The sequence below is a fragment of the Sceloporus occidentalis genome, unplaced genomic scaffold, assembly GCF_023333645.1.
Source record: "Sceloporus occidentalis isolate IW3139 unplaced genomic scaffold, rSceOcc1.0.p SCAF_20, whole genome shotgun sequence".
NCBI classification, from domain to species: Eukaryota; Metazoa; Chordata; class Lepidosauria; order Squamata; family Phrynosomatidae; genus Sceloporus; species Sceloporus occidentalis.
Window position 1 is genome coordinate 8,222,299 of NW_028317000.1, and position 22,702 is coordinate 8,245,000.

At 42.9% G+C, this 22,702-nt stretch overlaps 1 protein-coding gene across 1 annotated transcript in view; it reads right to left on the bottom strand.

Annotated features, from left to right (window-relative positions):
• Positions 1–447: 447 nt before the first annotated feature.
• SHE (Src homology 2 domain containing E) overlaps positions 448–22,702 on the bottom strand; it is a 22,804-nt gene continuing 549 nt past the window's right edge. Inside the window, exons 1-6 of the mRNA XM_089483422.1 lie at positions 22,490–22,702; positions 18,316–18,442; positions 11,113–11,373; positions 7,984–8,158; positions 5,766–5,885; positions 448–1,877 (exon numbers count right to left, since the gene is read on the bottom strand). The exon at positions 22,490–22,702 is cut by the window's right edge and continues 549 nt beyond it. Of these exons, the coding sequence (XP_089339548.1) occupies positions 1,685–1,877; positions 5,766–5,885; positions 7,984–8,158; positions 11,113–11,373; positions 18,316–18,442; positions 22,490–22,702 (1,089 nt within the window). The 3' untranslated portion in view covers positions 448–1,684. The remainder of the gene's footprint in view (positions 1,878–5,765; positions 5,886–7,983; positions 8,159–11,112; positions 11,374–18,315; positions 18,443–22,489) is intronic.

Genomic DNA, 22,702 nt, shown 5'->3' on the forward strand with positions numbered 1-22,702 from the left:
GAGATTCCTAGAGAGAACGCTCCACTAGGCATTTGTCGCTCCTCTGGTGCAATTCTATGGTCAGCGTCGATCTAACAGATGTTGACCACAGTTACATTGGAGGACCTAGAGCAGTGATGTTGAACCTTTTAGAGACTGAGTGCCCAAACTGCAACCCAAAACCTACTTGTTTATTGCAAAGTGCCATGTCCCTCTGGCTTTCTAATAACAAACTCTGGCAAACTCTGTGCTGGGGTGACAGCACATGTGCCCACAGAGAGGGCTCTGAGTGCCACCTCTGGCACACATGCCATAGGTTTGCCATCACTGACCTAGAGATTCCCAGAGAGGTGTTCTTCTCAGGTAAAAACATGGTGTTTTTGTTGTTTGCCATTTTTCCACATTCATGGGGGTCTTGGGCACTAAGTGAATGTAGAGAAACAAGTATATCTGATACGGTCTGCCAACTTATTCAATGTATTTTATTTACCTTAGATGGCTCTTACAAAATCTGGATTGAAACCCAAAACATGGGAGCCATCATTTCTCCCTGGTGCCCCAGAGGGTTAGCAAACGGAGGAGGGCAAAATAAAGCGAGTGCCATCCTCAATGCCATTTTCTTTCCGTCTCCGCATTACAGAGAGTGAGGCCTCCCCAGTTGCCCACCTCTGTTCTAGAACATCAAAATGGCTCCTCTCCAGTTCAGCCATTGAAAATTAGAGCTTCAAGCTCAAACTAGGCTGGTATTTTTGGCATGGTACCTTTTGGCTTTGGCCTCACCCACCTCTGGGATGTGACCGCTAAAGATTTCTTTGAAATCTAATAGGAATCACAGGCTGAAAGAGGTCCCACCCTTTTCATTAAAGTACAATAAAAATGCAGAAACCAATTTATGGAAAGAGGATGCACTGGACAGAGCTGGGGTCTGCATTCCTAAACTGTTTGGCCAGGTAGAGAAATTCTAAGAAAACAATATTGTTTTTCGGGGAGAGAGGCAGGGGAGAAAGGCAGCAAAGAGACAAACTAGTAGGGGCCCATTCACATTGCATTTTAACCTGGGCTCCAATTCGATTTAAATTGTTCTCACTTGAGCCGGGTTTTCCTGACCCGAATCAGGGGGTTGTTCTCACTTGTGTCAGGGTTTTCTGACCCGAATTAGGGGGAGCGCGGTGTAACTCCCCCTTAACCTGGCTTTATTTGAAATGGATTTTCTTGCAATTCTTTTCAAAAGAACCAATGGGAACATCAAAATTGATCCCATCCGATTCCTTCCTTCCTCCTCTTCTCTTCTCTCCCCTTGGCACATCCGTTCTTGCCCTTTCTCCCTGGCACCTCCAAATCTCTCCTTCCTCCTCTTCTCTCTCCTTGGCACCTCTGCTCTTCCTCTCCGTCCTCCTCTCCCTCCTGCCAGGATCATGTTGCCAATGTGAACAGAATCTGGGATAAAATGCCACAATCGTGGCAAATCAATGCCATAGGGTGATTCGATTGTGGCATTTCATGGAAATAACCCAGTTTCCACACCAGATTATTTTTCAGTGTGAATGGCCCCTAGGATTCTGGAAGATGTGGAGAGACGGGGATTTCCTTGCCCCGTTACAGACCCATGGCTGTGACACACTTTCCAGTGTATATTTCTTTTAACCCACACCTTGGCTCCGCTGTTACTCCAACTGGCACAGTCCTGAGAACGAAGGGGTGAGGGCTAGTGGCACTTGGCTGGAATAGGAACTGGGTATCGGAGGGTCATATGCTCGGCCCCTTTGAAGGGCAGTTTCTCGGCGGAGTAGTAATGCACTACTTCGGGGACGCTGTCAAAGAGGCCGCTGGTCTGGTCGAGGGTGTATTTGTGGTCCTTGGTTTGGGCCACGATGATGTGGACACAACCCTGGCTGGTCCTGGGTGCAGAGAGGAGACAAAAATAGGGGAGAATGTGCATTTAAAAGGATATATGCTGGCTATTTGCCGTAACGCATGAATTGATTCTGAAATGGTTAATTTAATCCTAAGGCCCTTTCACATGGCACAATTACAATTTTACTTTAACTGCCATGGCATCATCCTATGGAATTCTAGGATTTGCTGCTTTAGGTAAATAGTGTCTCTAATTTTTCCCCCATAGATTTTAATCTCGTCTTGAAATTCAAAATTTTAAAGGCTCAAATTGCAGGGCGAGTTGTTCACACTTTTAAAACAGCGCAACAAAATAGTCTTTATTTCCATTTGCACTAGGGCAGGAGTGAGAGGGAATCACTGACCCCTTTAGATGTTGTTGGATTATGGGTTCCAGCAGCCCTAGCCAGGAGAGCCAAGGGTAAAGACTGATGGGAGTTGTAGTCCAGCAACATCTGGAGGGTTCCATGATCCCCATCCTTCTATGGGGATAAACAAATCAAACACACACACACACACACACACACACACACACACACAAGTCCTGCAAAATATGAATTGTAGGGCATATTTTGAACCTCAAGAGAACTGGAACGAATTGAAAGAGTAGGGAATCAGGACTGTTCCACCTAGATAATCAGAGTGAAAAAAGACAGAAAGTGGAATAAAACTGAAATAAAAAACATTTAATGCCAGATGAAATAAAATGTACACATCTTGTATTGTAGGGTACCTCTCAATCACAATTAATTCAAATTCCAATTTCTCACAAATAGGGTCCACTTACTGTTAACCAGATTATCACCATCATGACTTCATTTACTGTATATACGGATGTATAAGTCTAGAAATTTTCGTGAAAAAATTGACCGGAAAAACCTGGGTCGACTTATCCAAGAGTCAATGTGCATACTGTACTTTAATTGTATACAGTCAGCCCCCTGTTTTTGAGGGGGACCTGTTTCGGATCCTCCCATGCGCAAAAATGGAGACTCGGGTATATTCAAGCCCCATAGGCTTGGATGGGGTGTGCGTCGTGGAGGCATGCCCCATTGACCATAATGGAGGCCGTCCCTCCGTGATTACCTAAGACCACAGTCCTTAAGTCTGCGGGAAAGGAGGCCCCGACTGTATAAGAGTGAAAGCACAGTACATACATTGACCCTTGGATATCTATTATATTATGTATGTAATATAAAAAAGGAGCCATCCCCTTTCTCTGAATAAACTGGTACATGGCGAGAGTTTAGGGGCACCAAATAGAAGCATGGATCCCCTCTACGCTCTCATCCATCCAGACTTTATTTTGAGTTATGCCTGCCATAATTTTATAAATTCTTTGGCATCGTTTTCCTTTCCAACATTGTTTGTTACATGCCCCTAAGGTTTACCCTTGACTTATCCAAGGGTCATATCAAAATCTATAATTTTGACCCCCAAACCTGCCCTCGACTTATACATGAGGTTGACTTATAGTCGAGTATATATGGTATGTCACTTTCTATTTTTGAAAGGGAGGACGAAAACCTCTGAGGAAGCTGGGGAAACAGAATAGGCTAGAATAGGCACCAAGGCATTGGAGGCCGTCTCCAGTGGGCTGGATGACAACCCCCATCGTCCCCAGCCTGTCTGGATGGACTGAGTATGTGGTCCTATGTAAAGTCAAAGGAAGGCTAGATTAGAATCAGAAAGAGAGGAACCAGGGGTTATAGGGTGTCCGCTCCCTATTTTTGACTTTGGTTGCCTGTTGAGATCTGTTCTTGTTCTCTACAAGTTTAGTGCCTTTCTCTCTCTCTCTTTTTCTCTCTCTAACTCCCTTCCCAGTGCAATTGTTTCAAAGCCAGGGCTCAGCATCCTGAGGAAGGAAGCCGGGGCCGCACCCTCGACTAGCAATCCATGGCTCAGGAGAGGCGTTGGAAAGGCCAAAATGACGGATGGGGGAGCGTATACGTGCTTTGGGGTATCTTCGTCTCTTTGACCTCCTTCTAGCTACCCACCTTCAGAGTTTGGGGAAAGTCCTTCTTTGGATTATAACTTCTAGGATTCTGGGAGTTGTAATCCAAAAAAGGACCTTTCCTGAGCTCTGCCAGATTGGCCTTATACTTTTAAAAAATATCTTCAAGCTGTGGATGCTTGAATCTGTGGATAAAAAATTAGTGGATAAGGAGGGCTGACTGTATTCAATCTACAGTCAGCCCTCTTTTTTTGCGGGGATCCGTTCTGGGACTTCCCCCCTGTACAACCAAAAAGTCGCAGATATTCAAGCCCCATAGACTTGAATGGGGCATGTGCCCCATTCTAACCCCCTCTGTTTGCTACTTGTGAGTAAGCGAGGGTTGCGGATCTGAAGTCCGCACAAACAGAGGGGCAACTGTATATACCGTATATACTCGACTATAAGTCAACCTCACGTATAAGTCAAGAGCAGGTTCTGGGGCCAAAGGTATGCATTTTTATATAACCTGTGTATAAGTTGAGGATAAAACTTAGGGGCATGTAACAAAGAATGCAAAGGATGATGGAAAGGAAAATGATGCCAAAGCACACTGCTATTTTCCCACGCATACATTCAAAAAGCAGAGAAAATAGAAAGGAGTGGTGCTTCTTTTAGTGTTTCTCTTAGTTTCTTCCAGGATGGACTAAGCTCTTGCCTTTTGCCAGTCTACTCAGAGAAGGCGATGGTTCCTTCTTTGGTAAGAGTTAAGGTACAGTACTTCCATTGACCCATGGATAAGTCGACCCAGGTTTTGGGGTTTAATTTTTTGACTAAAATTTCTAGACTTATACAGTCTGTCCTTGCCTTACACAGAGGAACTGTTCTGGACTCCCCTTCCAGCGTAAGGCAAATCGGCGTACAGCACAGTGCGCACCATAGGCAAGCCCCTCATTCATTGTATTTGGGCTTGCCGTCCATGTGATGTTGAGTCTGCATATGGTGAGCCTGCGTACGATGCGGGCGCACTGTACATTAGTATATACAGTGTGTTTGTATATGTGCACACACACACACACACACACACATTGCAAAAAATAAACCTTCATTTTTGCCATTTTATATAAAAGATACCATTTTACTATCTTGCCTGAAAATTGCACCATATTGGGCTTGGGGGGCTTTAGCGTAGGCTTTGCCTATGGTCCATGTTTTGCCCATCCCTGCTACACTCCTTTATCACTGCTGTGTATCTTTGGGATGTGTCTGTAGGTAAGGTGTGTCTAAACTGGACGATTTGAAAGGAAATAGGTGAGGCTGAATGAAAACTTGTTAAAAACACAGTGCATGTGTGAAAGTTGCTCCTCAACGCCACTGTCAAGTAGTTGGAACTGCACTCTGCAGAGGCTCAGAGGTAGCCTGATTCTTTCCCATGCTGAGAACCGTTTCCACTTCCACTTCTGGATGCAAGCTCCACAAAAAGAGATTCCGCCTAAACATTAGGAAGAACTTCCTGAAAGTAAGAGCTATTTGACATGGGAACACACTTCCTCGGAAAGTGGTGGAGACTTCTTCTTGGAAGGTCTTTAAACAGAGGCAGGATGGGGATGCTTTGACTGAGAGTTCCTGCATGGCAGGGTGTTTGACTGGATGGCCCTTGGGGTCTCTTCCAACTCTATGATTCTATGATTCCCGTCAGTCACCTCTCTACCCATCCAGTCCTTATTCTTTATTTCTCCTGCACTAATCCCTTCCCATTGCATCAATCTAATGCAATCCGCTATGCCTGGCACTGTTTTGCTCCTGCCTTTTTGCATTCAGCTCCAAGGACAGATCCAGCACAACCCAAATCGTAACCACTAGCATTGGTACTGAGTTACCTAAAACTCGAGCCTGCCTTGACTCACTGACCACCACTACCATCATTCCCATCCCTATCTCCCAGGCCTTGGATACTCACTTGAGGGCGATGGAGTATTTGCTGGTGCCTGTCTCACTAGTTCGCACTAGGTACCCTGCTTCTCGGCACGGCTGTAACCGGCTCTCTGCCTCCGCTCGCGTGATGGCACCATGAAACCAACTGCACAAAAGAAATGCAATCGAATTATATGAAAATAAAGAAATCCTTCCCACTGCCATCCCTTTCCTTGCATTTTTAGATTGTAAGCCTGAGAACTGTGTTTTTCTTCTTCTTTTTGTTGTAAAGCGCCATGTACAATGATGGTGCTCTATTAAAAAATGAAATTATTATTATTATTATTATTATTATTATTATTATTATTATTATTGCTATTATTATCCCTTGCAGTAGGATCCTAAAAGATTTTTCAATCGAAACACCTACTAACAGAAGGACAGTAGGAAGGAATTGCCCTATCTTAGAGCTTGAGAAAGTTCCTTTTTTGGACTACAGCCCCAGAAACCCCGAATTTGGAGAGCTTTAATCCAAAACAAGGATAGCCCCCAAGTTCTGCTCTGTTCTGTCCTTCCAATGAGCATAAGGCGATATACATGGTTCTCTTACTCCAGGCCTACTTTGCTCTCATAACAACTCTTTTGAGGTAGGTTAAGCTTAGAGTACTGTATGTGCATTTGACTGGACAAGGCCAGCCAGTTTGTTTTCACAGCTCAGCAGAGACTTGAACCCAAGCCTCCCAAGTCTTTCAGCTGGACTAAATCTGTTAGCTTTTAAAGCTGGCACCAAACTCTGAGCTGGTCTTGCTGCAATTGAATAACATGCATCATACATACCCCCTGAGAGCTTTGAAAATGTACTTTTTTGGGACTACAACTCTCAGAATCCTTTGGCTTGCACATGCTTGCACATGGGATTTGGGAGAACTGTAGCCCAGAAAACGAATTTTTCCAAGCTGTCCATCCTGGAAAGAAGTCTTGCTGGTGATGGACTGGGTCATTTTAAGCATCACAATTTATTTTCCAATGGAAAAGGGACAAGAAGGAACTTTGGTCCTTTGGACGTTACTGGACTATGACTCTCATCATCCTTAGAAATGTGCATGCAAACTGGGACTGATGGGAACTTAAACCTCCGAGCATCAAGAGCACCAAAGACTATTGCTGCCTATATTGGGAGAAAGGTGGATATAAGAAAATTAATAATAATAATAATAATAATAATAATAATAATAATTTAGTTAAAGTGGCGTTAACCTGGATTAGTTGTGCAGTGTGGAGACAGCCCAAATATCAGCAGCCTAATGTCTCTGGGCAGTGATTCTCATGCGGCTGGGACATAGTGGTTTTGAACATGGAAGCTCTATTTGCATTTGCATTTTTTGCTATCGCTATGGAACGATGTCTGCGACTTTTAACCGCCCCGGATTTTATTCTAATCCCTTCCCGCTAAAAACTAGGAAAAGAAATGAGAAGCTCCTTATCGCACTTGCCATAGCAACCTCCCATGGCAATTAATTCCAGGGCTTCATTAAGCATTTTGCAGAAGGCTTCTCCTTGGCTGTCCTTGAATCTGCTGCTAAACGGTCCTTTTATTTCAGTGACTTCCTCTGCTGCCCCTCTTTGCATCCCATCTTGCTCTTTTCAGAAATAGTAAGATGAAATTGCTATTAATTTTATTTTCTCTCTACTAGCATGCGTCTTTTTATTTGTGCCTAAGGCTGTTGGTCCTAACTAGAGTAGACCCACTGAATCAATGGGATTTGATATGGTGCACTCTAAAAATGACAATATTATTATTAATAATAATTAATCCTGCTGTCTATATGGCCCAAAACACACTGCAGGACTAATCCGAAACTCCCCTGGGAGTTATAGTTTATTGTGTCTCTCCGACAGAGAAGGCTACTGGTAAATGTCTCACAAAGCTACAGTCCCTAGAATTCCCTAGCATTGAGCCAGGGCAGTTAAAGTGGTCTCAAACTGGATTAGTTCTGCGGTGTGTTTCATAAATAATAGTAATAATTAGTTTATTTATATTAACCATATCTGGTTTGGACCATATCTTTCTGCATTGGTGCAATGGGTCAACTCTAGTTGGGGCTAACCAACAGGGTTCCGGACTAAGCCAGTCTTTTCTACAGCCCCTTCCAGGTGTGTTGGACTATAACTCCCATCATCCTGTTGCGGTGACTGTACATTCCATCATCCCCAATGCTTTGGGTGACAATCACAAAGAGGTGGCAGCGGGGGCATGGCCTTACGGCTGTTTCTCCAAGGCGAGGGCAGGGTCTACTCGCTCCCCATCGGCTCCGGCTTCTGTCGTTGGCTTCACCATCTTGGAAGGCCAGCTCCTCTGTCGTCGGTGTTGCTGCCGTGGCAAGGCTGACGTCTCCTCCATCTTGGACGCCGTGGGCCTTTCTGACCCATCAAACTGCACTGGAAAGGAAAAAGAAAAGCCAACAGGGATGCGTCTTACATCATGTAGCCATGAAACATCCCTCCTCCAAGGCTTTGTAGTTACACAAAACCTGGTGTACCTATGGATGTTATCAGACAAGGGAAATTGGAAGTATAATCCAATGGCAATCCGAACGTAATCCTGGGGTTTAACGTTATTGCGTGATAGACTACCGTACGCAATTTCGGGCAATGGCAAGCTATTTTTGGGCAATAGGAAGCCAGTTCGAACGCAATTTGAATTCACGTAAATTCGCTGAACTAGCAAATTCATGTGAATGCGTTCTGGCCCTACTTTCTTTTCATTCAGAATTAAGAGCAATTCCTCCCAGGTGATAAACTCCTATATTGCATTTAAACTGTTAATTTAATGAGGAAACTCTTGATTCCTTTTCTGAGGCTTTTTCCATTTATTTTATTATTTGTTATAAATATTATTATTTATTTATCATTTATAATATTGTTTATTATTTGCTTAGTTAGCTTTTTTTCATCCCAGGAGTACATTTCATTAAATAGCTCTCTGGGGGATATTGTGGGTGGGAGGAATTGGTGGTTAGTACCCAAACCTTCAATTTTGTTTTTTACAAAAGGAGAAAAATAGAAGTAAATACTTTAGTTAACTTTACATTGGTTTTTCTGGGTTTTTCGGACTATATGGCCATGTTCTAGAAGAGTTTATTCCCGACGTTTCACCAGCATCTGTGGCTAGCATCTTCAGAGAATGCTGGCATGGAAGAGAGTGGGGTATATATATTATGTGACCCTACTCTCTTCCATGCCACTATTCTCTGAAGATGCCAGCCACAGATACTGGCGAAACATCAGAATAAACTCTTCTAAAATGTGGCTACATAGCCCCCAAAACCCACAAAAAACGATGGATGCCGGCCATGGAAGCCTTTGACTTAACTTTACATTGTTGTTTTTGTTAGGTACCTTCGTGTTGTTTCTGACTTATGACATCCCTAAGGCACCACAGGCTTTTCTTGGCAGGATTTGTTCAGAGGTGGTTTGCCATTGCCTTCCCTTCCACTGAGGCTGAGAGAGTATGGCTTGCCTGAGGTCAACTAGTGGCTTTCCATAGCCGAGCAGAGATTTGAACTCTGGTCCTCCAGACTCATGGGCTACTTCTGCAAGGCAGAATTAGTGTATATACTCATGTATACGTCTATAAATGTTAGTCAAAAAATTCCAGCCTTTAGCGTGAGCTTAAACAGTTATGCCTGCTGGAATTTTGTAACTTCTTTGGCATTGTTTCTCTTTACTTCATCCTTTAGATCAGTGGTTCCCAACCTTTGGTCCTCCAGATGTTTTGGACTTCAGCTCCCAGAATCCCATGCTGTTGGTCAAGCTAGCTGGGGCTTCTGGGAGCTGAAGTCCAAGACACCTGGAGGACCAAAGGTTGGGAACCACTGCTTTAGATCCTTTGCTATGTGCCCCTACGTTTTACCCTCGACTTATCCACGGGTCATAGCAAAATCCCTATTTTTGGCCCCCAAACCTGCCCTCGACTTCTACATGAGGTCGACTTACTGTCGAGTAAATACTGTCATGCCGTCTCTCTCAGAGAGAAGGCTAATTATGTCACCAAACTACAAATCCCAGATTTAACTGCACGGATTCTGCAGTGTAGATGCTCAAACCACTGTGCCATACTTTGACACAGTGGGATCTAAAGAGGTTTCTTGAAAAGATTGGCGCTATTGTTGTTGTTGTGTGTCTCCAAGTCATTTTTGACATGCGGTGACCCTAAAGCAAACCTATCATGGGGTTTTCTTGGCAAGTTTATTCAGAGGGGGTTTGGCATTGCCATCCTCTGAGGCTGAGGAGAGTGTGATTTGCCCAATGTCACCCAGCGGGCTTTTATGCCCAAGCATGGACTCGAACCCTGACCTCCTCCAGACTTGTAGTCCAATACTCAAACCACTATGCCACGCTGTGGGAATGGTAAGTGCTAATTGCTTTTTAAAAGTAACTTTCCAAGCTCTTTTAAAAGTAACTTTCCAATGGGACTCTGGCATTTCATACTACACAGCTGCAGCACTATGGTTTCATTTTAACCGCATCCTATTTTGGTGAGGGATTTGAGGACCCTGGTTGAGAATTATAAATACTCCTCCCGAGTCCCTACACTCCAAAAGTGAAAATGGAATTACAGTTTGCCCTCCATATCTGTGGTTTTGACTTTTGCGGCTTTGATTAATATATTCTCTCTAGGAATCTCAGCGCAACTTTTCCAGACGTTGACTATAGAGAGTTGTGCTGGAGAGCCTAGAAGTTCCTAGGCATTTTTCCCATCTTCTCTGGGCATTTTTAGATCCTCCAGCATGATTCCATGCTCAGCCTCTGCCAGATGTTGAGCATAGAGCTGACCTAGAGAGGTGCTCTCTTAGGTAGGAAGAATAGCGGTTTTTTATTTGTGGTTTTATTACATTCACAGGGGTCCTTCACCCCGAACCCCAGCAAATGTGGAGGGACCACTGTACAGTGATACCGTCATGTAGTGTAAAAGTGGCCCACAACCTCCTTTGAACAAGTCTTTAGACGTAACCCCATGATAGGTGCATCTTGCGGTTGGCGTAAGTCAGAATGGGCTGTGTGGTTGGGCCCAATGGGCTTGAATATAAGTGAAACTCCATTTTCATGAGGGGGTCCGGAATGGATCCCCCGCGAAAAAGGAGAGGCAACCGTATATATAATCACACAAAATGCACAATATAAAATATAATATAAAATCACATAAAATATACTCATGAGTAAAAAAACCCCTGCTCTATAAAACCTGGATTCACTTCTTATAAAACACTGCAGTCTGATCACCTGGAGGAAAATCCGACTTCACTACCGGCAACTCGCAGGAAAACTAGAGGGATTGTCTGATACAACTCACTCCCCAGATCCACACCATTCCTGATGCCCCTGCCTCCTACCTGAGAGAGCTTTCACGATCTGGTCTTTCTTCCATTCCCAGGGCTGTTCGTACTCGGTCGGCGGCCGGTCATCGTTCTCCGGAAGCCGGGCCTCAGCCTTGGGTCCCGTCTCGGCCGGTTCGTAGGGGGTGTCATAGAGTTGTGGGGGCTTGGCCCCAGACCGCTTAGCAGCAGGATCTGCCTTGGTCCCAGGCTCCGTTGGCTCATCCAGGAGCAAGATCGCTTTGACCAGAGGGTCCTTTGAGCCCCGTCTTCGGATCTCTGGCCAGAAGCAACGTGGGAGGGAAAAAAAGTGTTCATAAAACAATCTACATTGTGTGCATTCAGAGCTTGCAGGAGGCAAACTACAACTCCCCAAATCCCTGGCTAGGGAATTCTAAGAGTTGCAATCCAAAAATTGACTTTTTCACAGCGTTAGTTGGTAAGAGAGCAGAAAGCACACGAGTGGGAAAGTGGCACGAATTTATCCTAGAGAGCATGCTCCAGAGTCGTGTGCAATGGTTTGAATGTTGGACTCTGCAGATCTGGGTTCAAATCCTGGCTCATGACATGTGAAGCCACTTGGTGACCTTAAGCAAATCACAGAATCTTTTTAAATTTCGCTTGTTCCGAATTTAAAGAGCTGCTGATTTCCTCCGCTTTGCGTTCGGATTAACTTCGCATTAATTCACGTTAACTGCGACATTGTGTGATAAACTTTGGGCATTTCCTGATTATCTTCATGTTATAATGTGTTTAACTCCAGTTTTCCCGCAGGATCTCGCTAGTGTGATAAAGTCCATGGAGTTCGAAGGGACCACAAGGGGCCATCCAGTCTAACCCCACAAATCACAATCAAGTTACTCTCTCTCTGAGCCCCAGAGGATGGCAATGGAATAATAATAATAATAATAATAATAATAATAATAATAATTATTATTATTATTATTATTATTATTATTATTATTATTTATACCCTGCCTCTCCATTAAGATCGTGGCAGCTAGCAACATTAAAACATTAAAATACAATAAAACATATCCTCTCTAAAGAAACTTGTCAAGAAAACGTTATAATAGGGTCTCCTTAGGCGTGCTATAAATTGGAAATGACTTGAATGCACACAACAACAAATGCTCCAAAAAACAGCGTGCAAGGATTGTTTTTCGACCTTTAGGGTCGCCACATGTCAAAAATGACTTGGAGGCACATGACAACAACAACAGTGCCAATATCTTCAATGGCTCTTGTGTGTTTGTTAGATAGGTGGCTTAGGTTTAAAACAATTGACTAAAGTTCAAAAGCCACTCCGTTCATCGTCTCTAGGAAATTTTCTTCCTCAATCCAAATAATGAGTCTATTTTTAAGGTATGAGGCATAGCGTTTACCCATCACTAAAAGAGTAACTGCACTTCTCTTAAATAAATTCAGCTTATCTGTTAGTAGATACTAATAAACATGTCACAGTGATGCAAAGTTCCTTTTCTCTGCTGCAAAGATTCATACAATTATGGTTGAGACATACATATAATACTTGGGTTTTGTCTCTCATTTTTAATTCTACTAAGCCACTAGGTGATTCTGGGCAAGTCACACACTCTCAGCCTCAGACGATGGCAATGGCATACCCTCCACCGAACAAATCTTGCCAGGAAAACCCTATGATGGGTTCTCCTTAGGGTTGGCGTCAGTCGGAAGCAACTTGAAGGCACACAACAACAACAGCAGCAGCCTTTTAAACACTGACTGCATTTTAAACAGCATTAAAGACATCTCTTTTCTAGCAGGCCTACTCAGTCTATTTTAAATCATTCTTTTTTAATTGTACATCTACTCTGAATGTATTCTAATGGTTTTATAGTGCTGTATTTGAACTGTGGGTTTAATTGTGTTTTGTATTTTATATGTTGTCTCCTGCCTAGAGCCTTAAGGGGAGGCGGGAAATTAATTAATTAATTAATTAATCAATCAATTAGTTATTATTATTACAGTGTACCCTTCCCTTATGCAGGGGATCCGTTCAGGACCACCCCCCATAACGGGAAAACCACATATGCTGGTGCCCCATTGAAAATAATGGGGCTCATGTGCCATTCATTACATTCTCCTGCGGCTTCAGCGTATGCTGAAAGCCACAGAAGTGAAGCCCACGTATGCTGCGGGCTCACTATTATTATTACTATTATTAAGCGTTTAAAAATATAAATTGCTGAACTGATATTACAGTACTCCTGTCTGTTTCATATGGTTTACCCTTTGTGCTGTGCTTTTTATGCAGGGCATTGTGTGTCTCAGTGGTCTGCGACTGCACAAGAAAGACTGGAATTGGACTCCAGTAGCTGGAGAACGCACTTTGGCCATGTTCAGAAAGCCCATCCCAATCTTCCAGCTGGACTACAGGTATGGATTGTTATTTCTGCAAGTAACGAAACACACGCTTAGAGTGAGTGTCTCATATCGGAGACTCTTGGGGCTGAAACCAGCTTCTGAACAAGTTCCCATATACACCACACACACAAACGCCACCTTGTCCGCCAACAATGGCTTGTTTCGGCTCCGGCACCTGGTGCTAGGGTTTCCTGTTATTCTGTCCGGCCGTGTCAACTCCAGGCGCTGACGCCAAAGGCCCCGGAGCTGATGGCAGGCATCCGGCTGGTTGCTAAGCATCCCAGCTGTGTGTTGAATTGTCGAACCCGTTCTAGCTGGCCAGTGGCACCGCGAGAAGAACAGGACGCTGGGGCAAAGGTCTATGGCCCCATTCATTAGAACATGTGGGACACCTCTGCCAGCACAGAAGCAAGATTAGCTAGCCATTTTTTTGAGCTGAGCAAAGGAATCCACATTAGCTCCTAAGACAGGGGTGGGAAAAGTGTGACCCTGGGACAACATATATTTGTAGTAGTCATTTGGGGCCTTAAGGAATGAAGAACCTGGCTGAACAAGAGTTATATGTGTGAAAGGGATCTGGGAGTCCAAGTAGACCACAAGTTGAACATGAGTTAACAGTGTGATGTGGCAGCTAAAAAGGCCAATGCAATTTTAGGCTGCATCAATAGAAGTATAGTGTCTAGATCAAGGGAAGTAATAGTGCCACTCTATTCTGCTTTGGTCAGGCCCCAGTTCTGGGCACCACAATTCAAAAAGGATGTTGAGAAAATGGAGCGTGTCCAAAGGAGGGCAACTAAAATGGTGACGGGTCTGGAAACCATGTCCTATGAGGAACGACTTAGGGAGCTGGGATGTTTAGTCTGGAGAAGAGAAGGTTAAGAGGTGATATGATAGCCCTGTTTATATCCTTGAAGAGATGCCATACTGAGGAGGGAGCAAGCTTGTTTTCTGCTACTATAGAGAACAGGAACCAGAACAATGGATACAAGCTACAGGAAAAGAGATTCCACCTCAATATTAGGAGGAACCTCCTGACAGTAAGAACTGTTTGACAGAGGAACATATTCCCTCGGAGTGTGGTGGAGTCTCCTTCTTGGGAGGTCTTTAAACAGAGGCTGGATGGCCATCTGTCAGGGATGCTTTGATTGAGATTTCCTGCATGGCAGAAGAGGGTTGGACTGGATGCCTCATGCTAGGCAATATAATAACAGGAATAAGGAGTAACAAGTATACAGTGGGCCCTTGTTATCCGCTGGGGTTTGGTTCCAAGATCCCCTGTGGATAACAAAATCAGTGGATGCGCAAGTCCCATTAAATATGACATTGCAAAATGGTGTCCCTTATAAAATTGGAAAATCAGGTTTGATATTTCAAATTTATCCTTTTTTTGAACATTTTCAAACATGGATGCTTGAATTCGTGTATAAAAAATCCGTGTATAAGAAGGGCCGACTGTATTTTGTTACTCCTTATTCCTACTCCTACTCCTGTAAAAACCTCTTACTCCTTTACTCCAATATTCCAGCCATGATCCCTACAGGTCGAGTCTCCTGAATTCCCAAATCCAAAATATTCCCAAACAAACAAACAAACAAACAAACAAACCAGAAACTCTTTTCATGGGTGGTTGAGATAGTGACACCTTTGTTTTCTGATGCTTCAATGCACACACACTTTAAAATTATTAACAATTAGTATGAAATCAGCTTCAGGATGTTTATGTTGACATTTACAAGGTTTATATTTGTTTATGTTTATAAGGTGTATGTAAATGCATTTTAAGACATAGCCATATTAGTCAGGAAAATCAGTATGCAAGGGTACCTTGTAGCACCTTTGAGACCAAATGAAAGAAAGAGGTTGGTAGCATGAGCTTTTGTAGACTTGAGCCTAAATGCATCTAAGGAAGTAGGCTCAATCCTACAAAAGCTCATGCTACCAACTTCTGTCTCTCAGTGAGTCTCAAAAGTGCTACAAGATCCCTTTGCATACAAGTGCATTTTGTGTTTCGACTTGGGTCCCATCTCCAAGATATCTCATTATGTACATATGTGCAAGTTTGAGTATTTCAAAATCTCAAACAATCCAAAATGCAAAACACTTCTGGGACTAATCATTTTGGATAAGGGATACTCAACCGTAATTGAGAGAGGATGTTTCTCAACACCTCCAGATTCCCCAGCAAAACTGGGTCAGTCCCAGCATCTTGTCCCTTCAAGTGGCATACCCTTCGGGTGTCCTAATTTGGCAGGAATGCCCAGTTTCTCTCTCCTCTTACTACTTTCCATCTTTGTCCTCATAGAATCATAGAGTTGGAAGGGATCCCAAGGGCCATCCAGTCCAACCCCGTTCTGCCATGCAGGAACTCTCAATCAAAGCATCCACGACAGATGGCCATCCAGCCTCTGTTTAAAGAGATGGGACCCAAAATAGTTTGTGTTCAGTTATTTCATTAGGGAGGAGAGGAGACGAAGGGGGATTTTTGCCTTTCTCCGGCAAAAGCAAATACTGCAGCCTCTGCTAGCTTTGTGGGTTCTTCTGCATTCGCAACTTTTTCCACACAGGTTGACCGCCCCTGTCCAGTTTTCCGCTGTGAAATATTGGAAGGTATGTGAAAATATTGGAGGATATAACATGAAATATTGGAGGTTGCTGATTTAAATCCGAAACCTGCAGCTCTCCTTGGCACCCCATCTCCAGCATGGCTGCCGCGAGCTTTGCACCATTTGACCCCCAGCCCAGCTACCTCCATTTCTACTCCCGCCCGGGGGGGGGGGGGAAATAGACCACAACTAAACAAAAACTCCAGCCGAAACTGCTCCAGTCTTATCTCTACCAGCAGAGAAACAGGAAACTGAGAGCTGACTTCCTGGCCTGGATATATATATATTTTTTCCTCCCTTTTCTTTCCTGGTTCCCTGGCTTCAAAATCTGTACCTTCTCTTCCTAGTTGTGGTGGGCATGTATTCCCCCCTCCCTGAATTAAAAACCACATGCTGGTTTTACTCAAATGTCCTTCAAGGTAATTTTGGAACAGAATGAAAGAGAGATGGCAGATTATAGTGTTGTCATGTGCCATCAAGTTGGCTTTGGCACATCGCATCCAAGACGGCCTGTCATCAACTCAGTTCACATCCTGCAAACTATAGGCACAGCTATGGCTGCATCTATGCTGCAGAATGAATGCAGTTTCATAGAACCATAGAGTTAGAATAGACCTCAAGGGCCATCAGTCCAAACCCATTCCGCCATGCAGGAACTCTCAATCAAAGCATCACCGACAGATGGCCATCCAGCCTCTGTTTAAAATCTTCCAAAGAAGGAGACTCTACCACTCTCCAAGGAAGCAGATTCCACTGTTCAAAAACTTTTACTGTCAGGAAGTTCTTCCTAATATTGAGGTGGAATCTCTTTCCCTCTAGTTTGAATCCATTGCTTCAGGTCCTAGTGTCTGGACCAGCAGAAAACAAGCTTGCTCCCTCTTCAATATGACATCCCTTCAAATGTTTAAACAGGACTATCGTATCACCTATTAACCTTCTCTTCTCCATGCTAAACATCCCCAGCTCCCTAAGTCTCTCCTTATAAGGCCTAAGGCAGACCCTTTCTCGCTTGCCTAGCAGCCGTACCAGTTCCACCAGGTGTACTGCCAACCAGTTGTATACCTCCCCTCTGGTGTGTCACCTAGTGCAGTCTACACTCTCTGCACACACACACACCCCTTGTGATACCCCTGGGTATCAGGTTCTATAACATAACTATTCTCCTGATACACAAAGGCCACGGAGCAAGAGCCGGATCAGGCCTCCACATTAGTCTTTCCAGGATTATCCAGGACTCTGGCCCTCTCCATTCACAAAGGGCAAGAGTCACAACCCACATGAACCCCAGAAATATATCCTAGCACAGTGCTCCTGAAGATATCAGCTGTACCTTCCAGCATTAAATACTTGAAGGGATGTCATATTGAGGAGGGAGCAAGCTTGTTTTCTGCTGCTCCAGAGAATAGGACCCAGAACGATGGATGCAAGCTACAGGAAAAGAGATTCCAGCTCAACATTAGGAAGAACTTCCTGATAGTAAGGGCTGTTCAATAGTGGAACACACTCCTTCGGAGAGTGGTGAGTCTCCTTCTTTGGAGATCTTTAAGCAGAGGCTGGATGGCCATCTGTCAGGGATGCTTTGATGGAGAGTTTCTGCATGGCAGAATGGGTTGGACTGGATGGCCCTTGGGGTCTCTTCCAGCTCTATGATTCTATGATTTCATTGATGAAAACTGGGGCATGTGAGGACAAGCAAGTGTGGTCAAGGGGCAAAAGTTATTGATGAGGGAGAACACACCAGTTAGGAAAGGCTGCAGCAGTTTGCTTTTGCCTGAGCCTACTGGGAAGGGGAAGATTTCATCCTTCCTCTCCTTTTTCCTCTCCTGAGTTAATTGAGGAACATCTGGCTACCCTAACTGGGGATAGCATTTTGGAATCTGGATTAACAAATCGAAACATGCCGATAGAGTCCCCACTCCCTGCTTTTTGGCATGTTGCTGGTGTTGCGTTACTCAGGAATGGAAACAGATGTGTCAGTGATGACCTTTCCTTGGTGGCAGTCTCAGCTTCTGAAACCTGCAAGCACTTGGGTTCGATGATCTCCAAGAGGGACTTGCATAACAGTTTTCCAAGCCGTTGGCGAGAGGGTGGGACTCGAAAACAGTGCTCCCAATTGGGTGGATGGGCAGGTGCTCAATTGCATTGACCTCAAGCAAAAAGCCTGCAAAGGTGTGCGTTCAGTTTCATCAACGTTTCCTCTGAGAATTGCTAGAAAAGATGCCTGGATGCTTACCGGTTATCATCTGCTGAGCGTCATAGGGCTCCATATAACCGTCATTTTCTCCCAGCCTTTCAGCATCTCTCTGGCCCTTGGTGCGCTTGGCATCGTAGGGGTCAGCGTAATCTTCCAGAATAATAACCTGGGGAGGGAAGCAAAAGGAAGGAAAAGTTCTAGTGCTCAGGAATTAGTAGCATGACAACCGGTGGGCAACCTTTTTGAGTGAGGAATGGGGAACGGTATGAATGATGAAGAGCCTAGATACAGGGACGTTGCTAGGATTTTGGGAAGGGCGGGTCCAGACTAAGTGCCACCATTATAATGGGGCTTGAGTGCGGTGGCGCAGCAGCACACACTATTCATTTTTCTGATGGAAGGGGGTGTCCGGACCCCAAGACCCCCCCCCCCTTGGCTACGTCCCTGCTAGATGGGAATCATTTACCAAATACTGTCACAAGTGCCGGGGAAATACAGTTCAGGTTGAAAATCTGTAAACAAGGGAAAGTACTTATGATATAAGATTGTCTTATTTTGTATTATCTAATGCCGGTTTCAACATAAAACAGAAAGACACAGAAACTGATTATAAACATAGGCTAATGAATAAGAATCTCTAAAGTGGTAACTGGAAGACTATTACACACACTTTCAAAGGACACAAGAGAATCAATGAAAGTGAGATAAGGAAAGGAAAATCGAATCGACAGGAGGAAAATACAAGAAAGGCTGCTAATATCTGCAACTTTATACAAGGAGATTTAAACAACAAGGGGAAGGGTTGGGATGGAAGAAGGTAAAGAATATATTGTTTAAATATGTATTCAACGAGCGTAATATAGTCTTTTAATGTAAGATGATTTTAATTTGTTAATAAAGAATACACACACACATATAAGGAATGACTTAGGGAGCTGGCTATTTTGGAGAAGACTGTAATAATAATAATAATAATAATAATAATAATAATAATAATAATAAATTAGCCTTCCCCCACCAAACTGAGCCCTGAGCCCTGGAAGTTAAAGTGGTGTCAAGCTGCTTCATTTATGCAAGGTCCAGTCCCAGACACACAGAAGAATCCTCCCCTCTGCCACTTGTAGGAGCTGGAAGGAGATCAGGCGGGGTCTGAAAGAGAGACGTAGCGCAGCTGTCTCCTCCGTGGGACGCCAAGTCCAACGTGGAGCAGTTAAAAGAGCTGAGTACATTTAGCCTGGAGAAGAAAAGTTTAGGAAGACAAAGGAGACATGACAGCTGTCTGCAAATATACGAAAGGCTGTCACGCAGGAGATGGAGCAACCATTTATAGCGGGACTATAAAGACCTGGAAATAGCAGGGAAGCTCTTTTGCAAATCCCAGTTGGATTATGAATGTGCATTAATATTGCAGGGGCTGCATCCGCACTGCAGAAATAATCCAGTTTGGCACCACTTTAACTGCCGTGGCTCAGTGCTGTGGGGTTCTGGGAACAGCAGTTTGTTGTGCCACCAGAGCCACGGCAGTTAAAGCGGTGTCGAACTGGATTATTTCTGCAGTGCGGATGCAGTGAGGGATGCTGTGATTGCATCTTGCAACACAGAGCCTGTGCTGTGCAGAGGGCTGGAGAACTGTATATACTCATGTATAAGTCTAGAAATTTAGGTGAAAAAATTGACTCAAAAACCCGAGTTGACTTATCCATGGGTCAATATAAATACTGTACTTTAACTCATATATATATATATATATATATATATGTGTGTGTGTGTGTGAAGAGTTTAATCTGTCCTGGAAGCACTTGACCCCCTTCTACTCTCTCATCCTTCATTACATCCCCCTACATTTTACACTCGATTTATCCATGAGTCATATCAAAATCCATAATTTTGGCCTTCTGAAATGTGGCCATTGCTCTGCTGCTTGAAAAGCTCAAGGTAAGTATTATCATTATTATTCGGTAGGAAGCACTTCCATCCTTAAGATCACCAATTACTTGTGGAATTAATAATAATATAATTATTATAAATTATATTATCATTATTATTAGGTAGGAAGCACTTCCATCCTCAAAACCTCCAATTACTTGTGGAATTAATAATAATATAATTATTATAAATTATATAGTTATTATTATTATTATTCGGTAGGAAGCACTTCTATCCTCAAAACCTACAATTACTTGTGGAATTAATAATAATATAATTATTATAAATTATATTATCATTATTATTCGGTAGGAAGCACTTCCATCCTTAAGACCACCAATTACTTGTGGAATTAATAATAATATAATTATTATAAATTATATTATCATTATTATTTGGTAGGAAGCACTTTCATCCTTAAGACCACCAATTACTTGTGGAATTAATAATATAATTATTATAAATTATATTATTATTATTATTATTATTATTAGGTAGGAAGCACTTCCATCCTCAAAACCTCCAATTACTTGTGGAATTAATAATAATATAATTATTATAAATTATATAGTTATTATTATTATTATTCGGTAGGAAGCACTTCTATCCTCAAAACCTACAATTACTTGTGGAATTAATAATAATATAATTATTATAAATTATATTATCATTATTATTCGGTAGGAAGCACTTCCATCCTTAAGACCACCAATTACTTGTGGAATTAATAATAATATAATTATTATAAATTATATTATCATTATTATTTGGTAGGAAGCACTTTCATCCTTAAGACCACCAATTACTTGTGGAATTAATAATATAATTATTATAAATTATATTATTATTATTATTATTATTATTAGGTAGGAAGCACTTCCATCCTCAAAACCTCCAATTACTTGTGGAATTAATAATAATATAATTATTATAAATTATATTATCATTATTATTATTAGGTAGGAAGCACTTCCATCCTCAAAACCTCCAATTACTTGTGGAATTAATAATAATATAATTATTATAAATTATATTATCATTATTATTATTAGGTAGGAAGCACTTCCATCCTCAAAACCTACAATTACTTGTGGAATTAATAATAATAATAATTATTATATTATATTATTATAAATCCCATAAGTAATAGGAGGTCTTAAGGATGACGTGCTTCCTACTTAATAATAATGATAATACTTCTCTTGAATTTTTCAAGCCACATTTCAGAGTTGCTTTAGCTGCGGATTTCCTGCATTTGAAGTGGGTTGAATACATGCAAACCATGATTTTAATTAAATAATAATAATAATAATAATAATAATAATTCATTAATTAAAATCACTGTTTGCATGTGTTATAGGAATTCTAATCAGGTTCACTTATAAATAAAAGGAACTTTGCCAAGGACTGGAGTATAGAAACAGATGTCCTTCAAGATTGATATTTTGGATTTATTAATATAACTTTTATTTTTTTAAAAAGGAACCCATTATAATTTCCATTTAGTGTATTATATCTGTAGCAAGTGGGGTCAGCACAACCTCATCCAAACATTTTTGCAGCTCCAAAAATCCTTGACAGTTCGAAAATCCGTTTAAGGATCAAGGGGATGAGGGTTACTCATATCTACATTTGATAGATTAAGTGGCTTTTCGCTCGGGGAGGGAGAAGTTGAGAAGAAAGGGGAAGAATTACAGAACGAAATGCATCCAAGAGGAGGGATGAAAGGCCCAACGGTCAAGAAACGCCGGTGGGTTAATTGGACAGCCGACCCCAAAAGCAGAGCTTAGAGATGCTGAGTTTCTGCAAGCGGAAAGAATCCTTGCAAGGTCACTGAGCAAAACAAGCAAGATGGGGAAAGAGAATGTGGCCTAGCCTTAATGCACTTGCCCTTCCACCTGAGCATCACTTTTAGCGTGACAGGAAGGGACGTTTTGATTGGACCTTAGAAGGACGTTCTTGGCACTAAGAGCACTTTGGTGAATGGGCCTTATTGCTGGTGGGATCACCTTCTCTGGACAGCTTCAAAAAGAAGCTGCTCAGTTCCCTTCTGGAAATCTTGCTGTAAGCAGGGGTTAGACTTGATGGCCTCTAGGGTCCCTTTTAACTCTATGGTTCTGTGATTCTTCCTGGAACCCCATGCCATCCTTCCTGGCTTCATAGGGCAAAAAGAATCCTAGTTTCAAGGTCATTGAAAGGAGCAAGCAAGAAGGGAATGGAGAATGTGGCTTAGCCTTAATGCACTTGCCCTACCACCTGAGCATTGCTTTTAGCGTGACCTTCTTACCGTCTCTTGCTTGGCTTTCTCTGGCTCTGGCGCAGGAACCGGGGCAGGGCTGGGGGCATTCCCAGTATAATTTTTCCCATTCTTCTCATGGGCATCCACTTTGATGAGCCGGTTAATGTACGTCCCGCAGCCGGCATTGCCCTTGGGCACCCCCCGGGCAGGATCCTCCAGAGGTGCCCCATCCACCCGGGAGTTCTTGCGCATCTTCCCTGC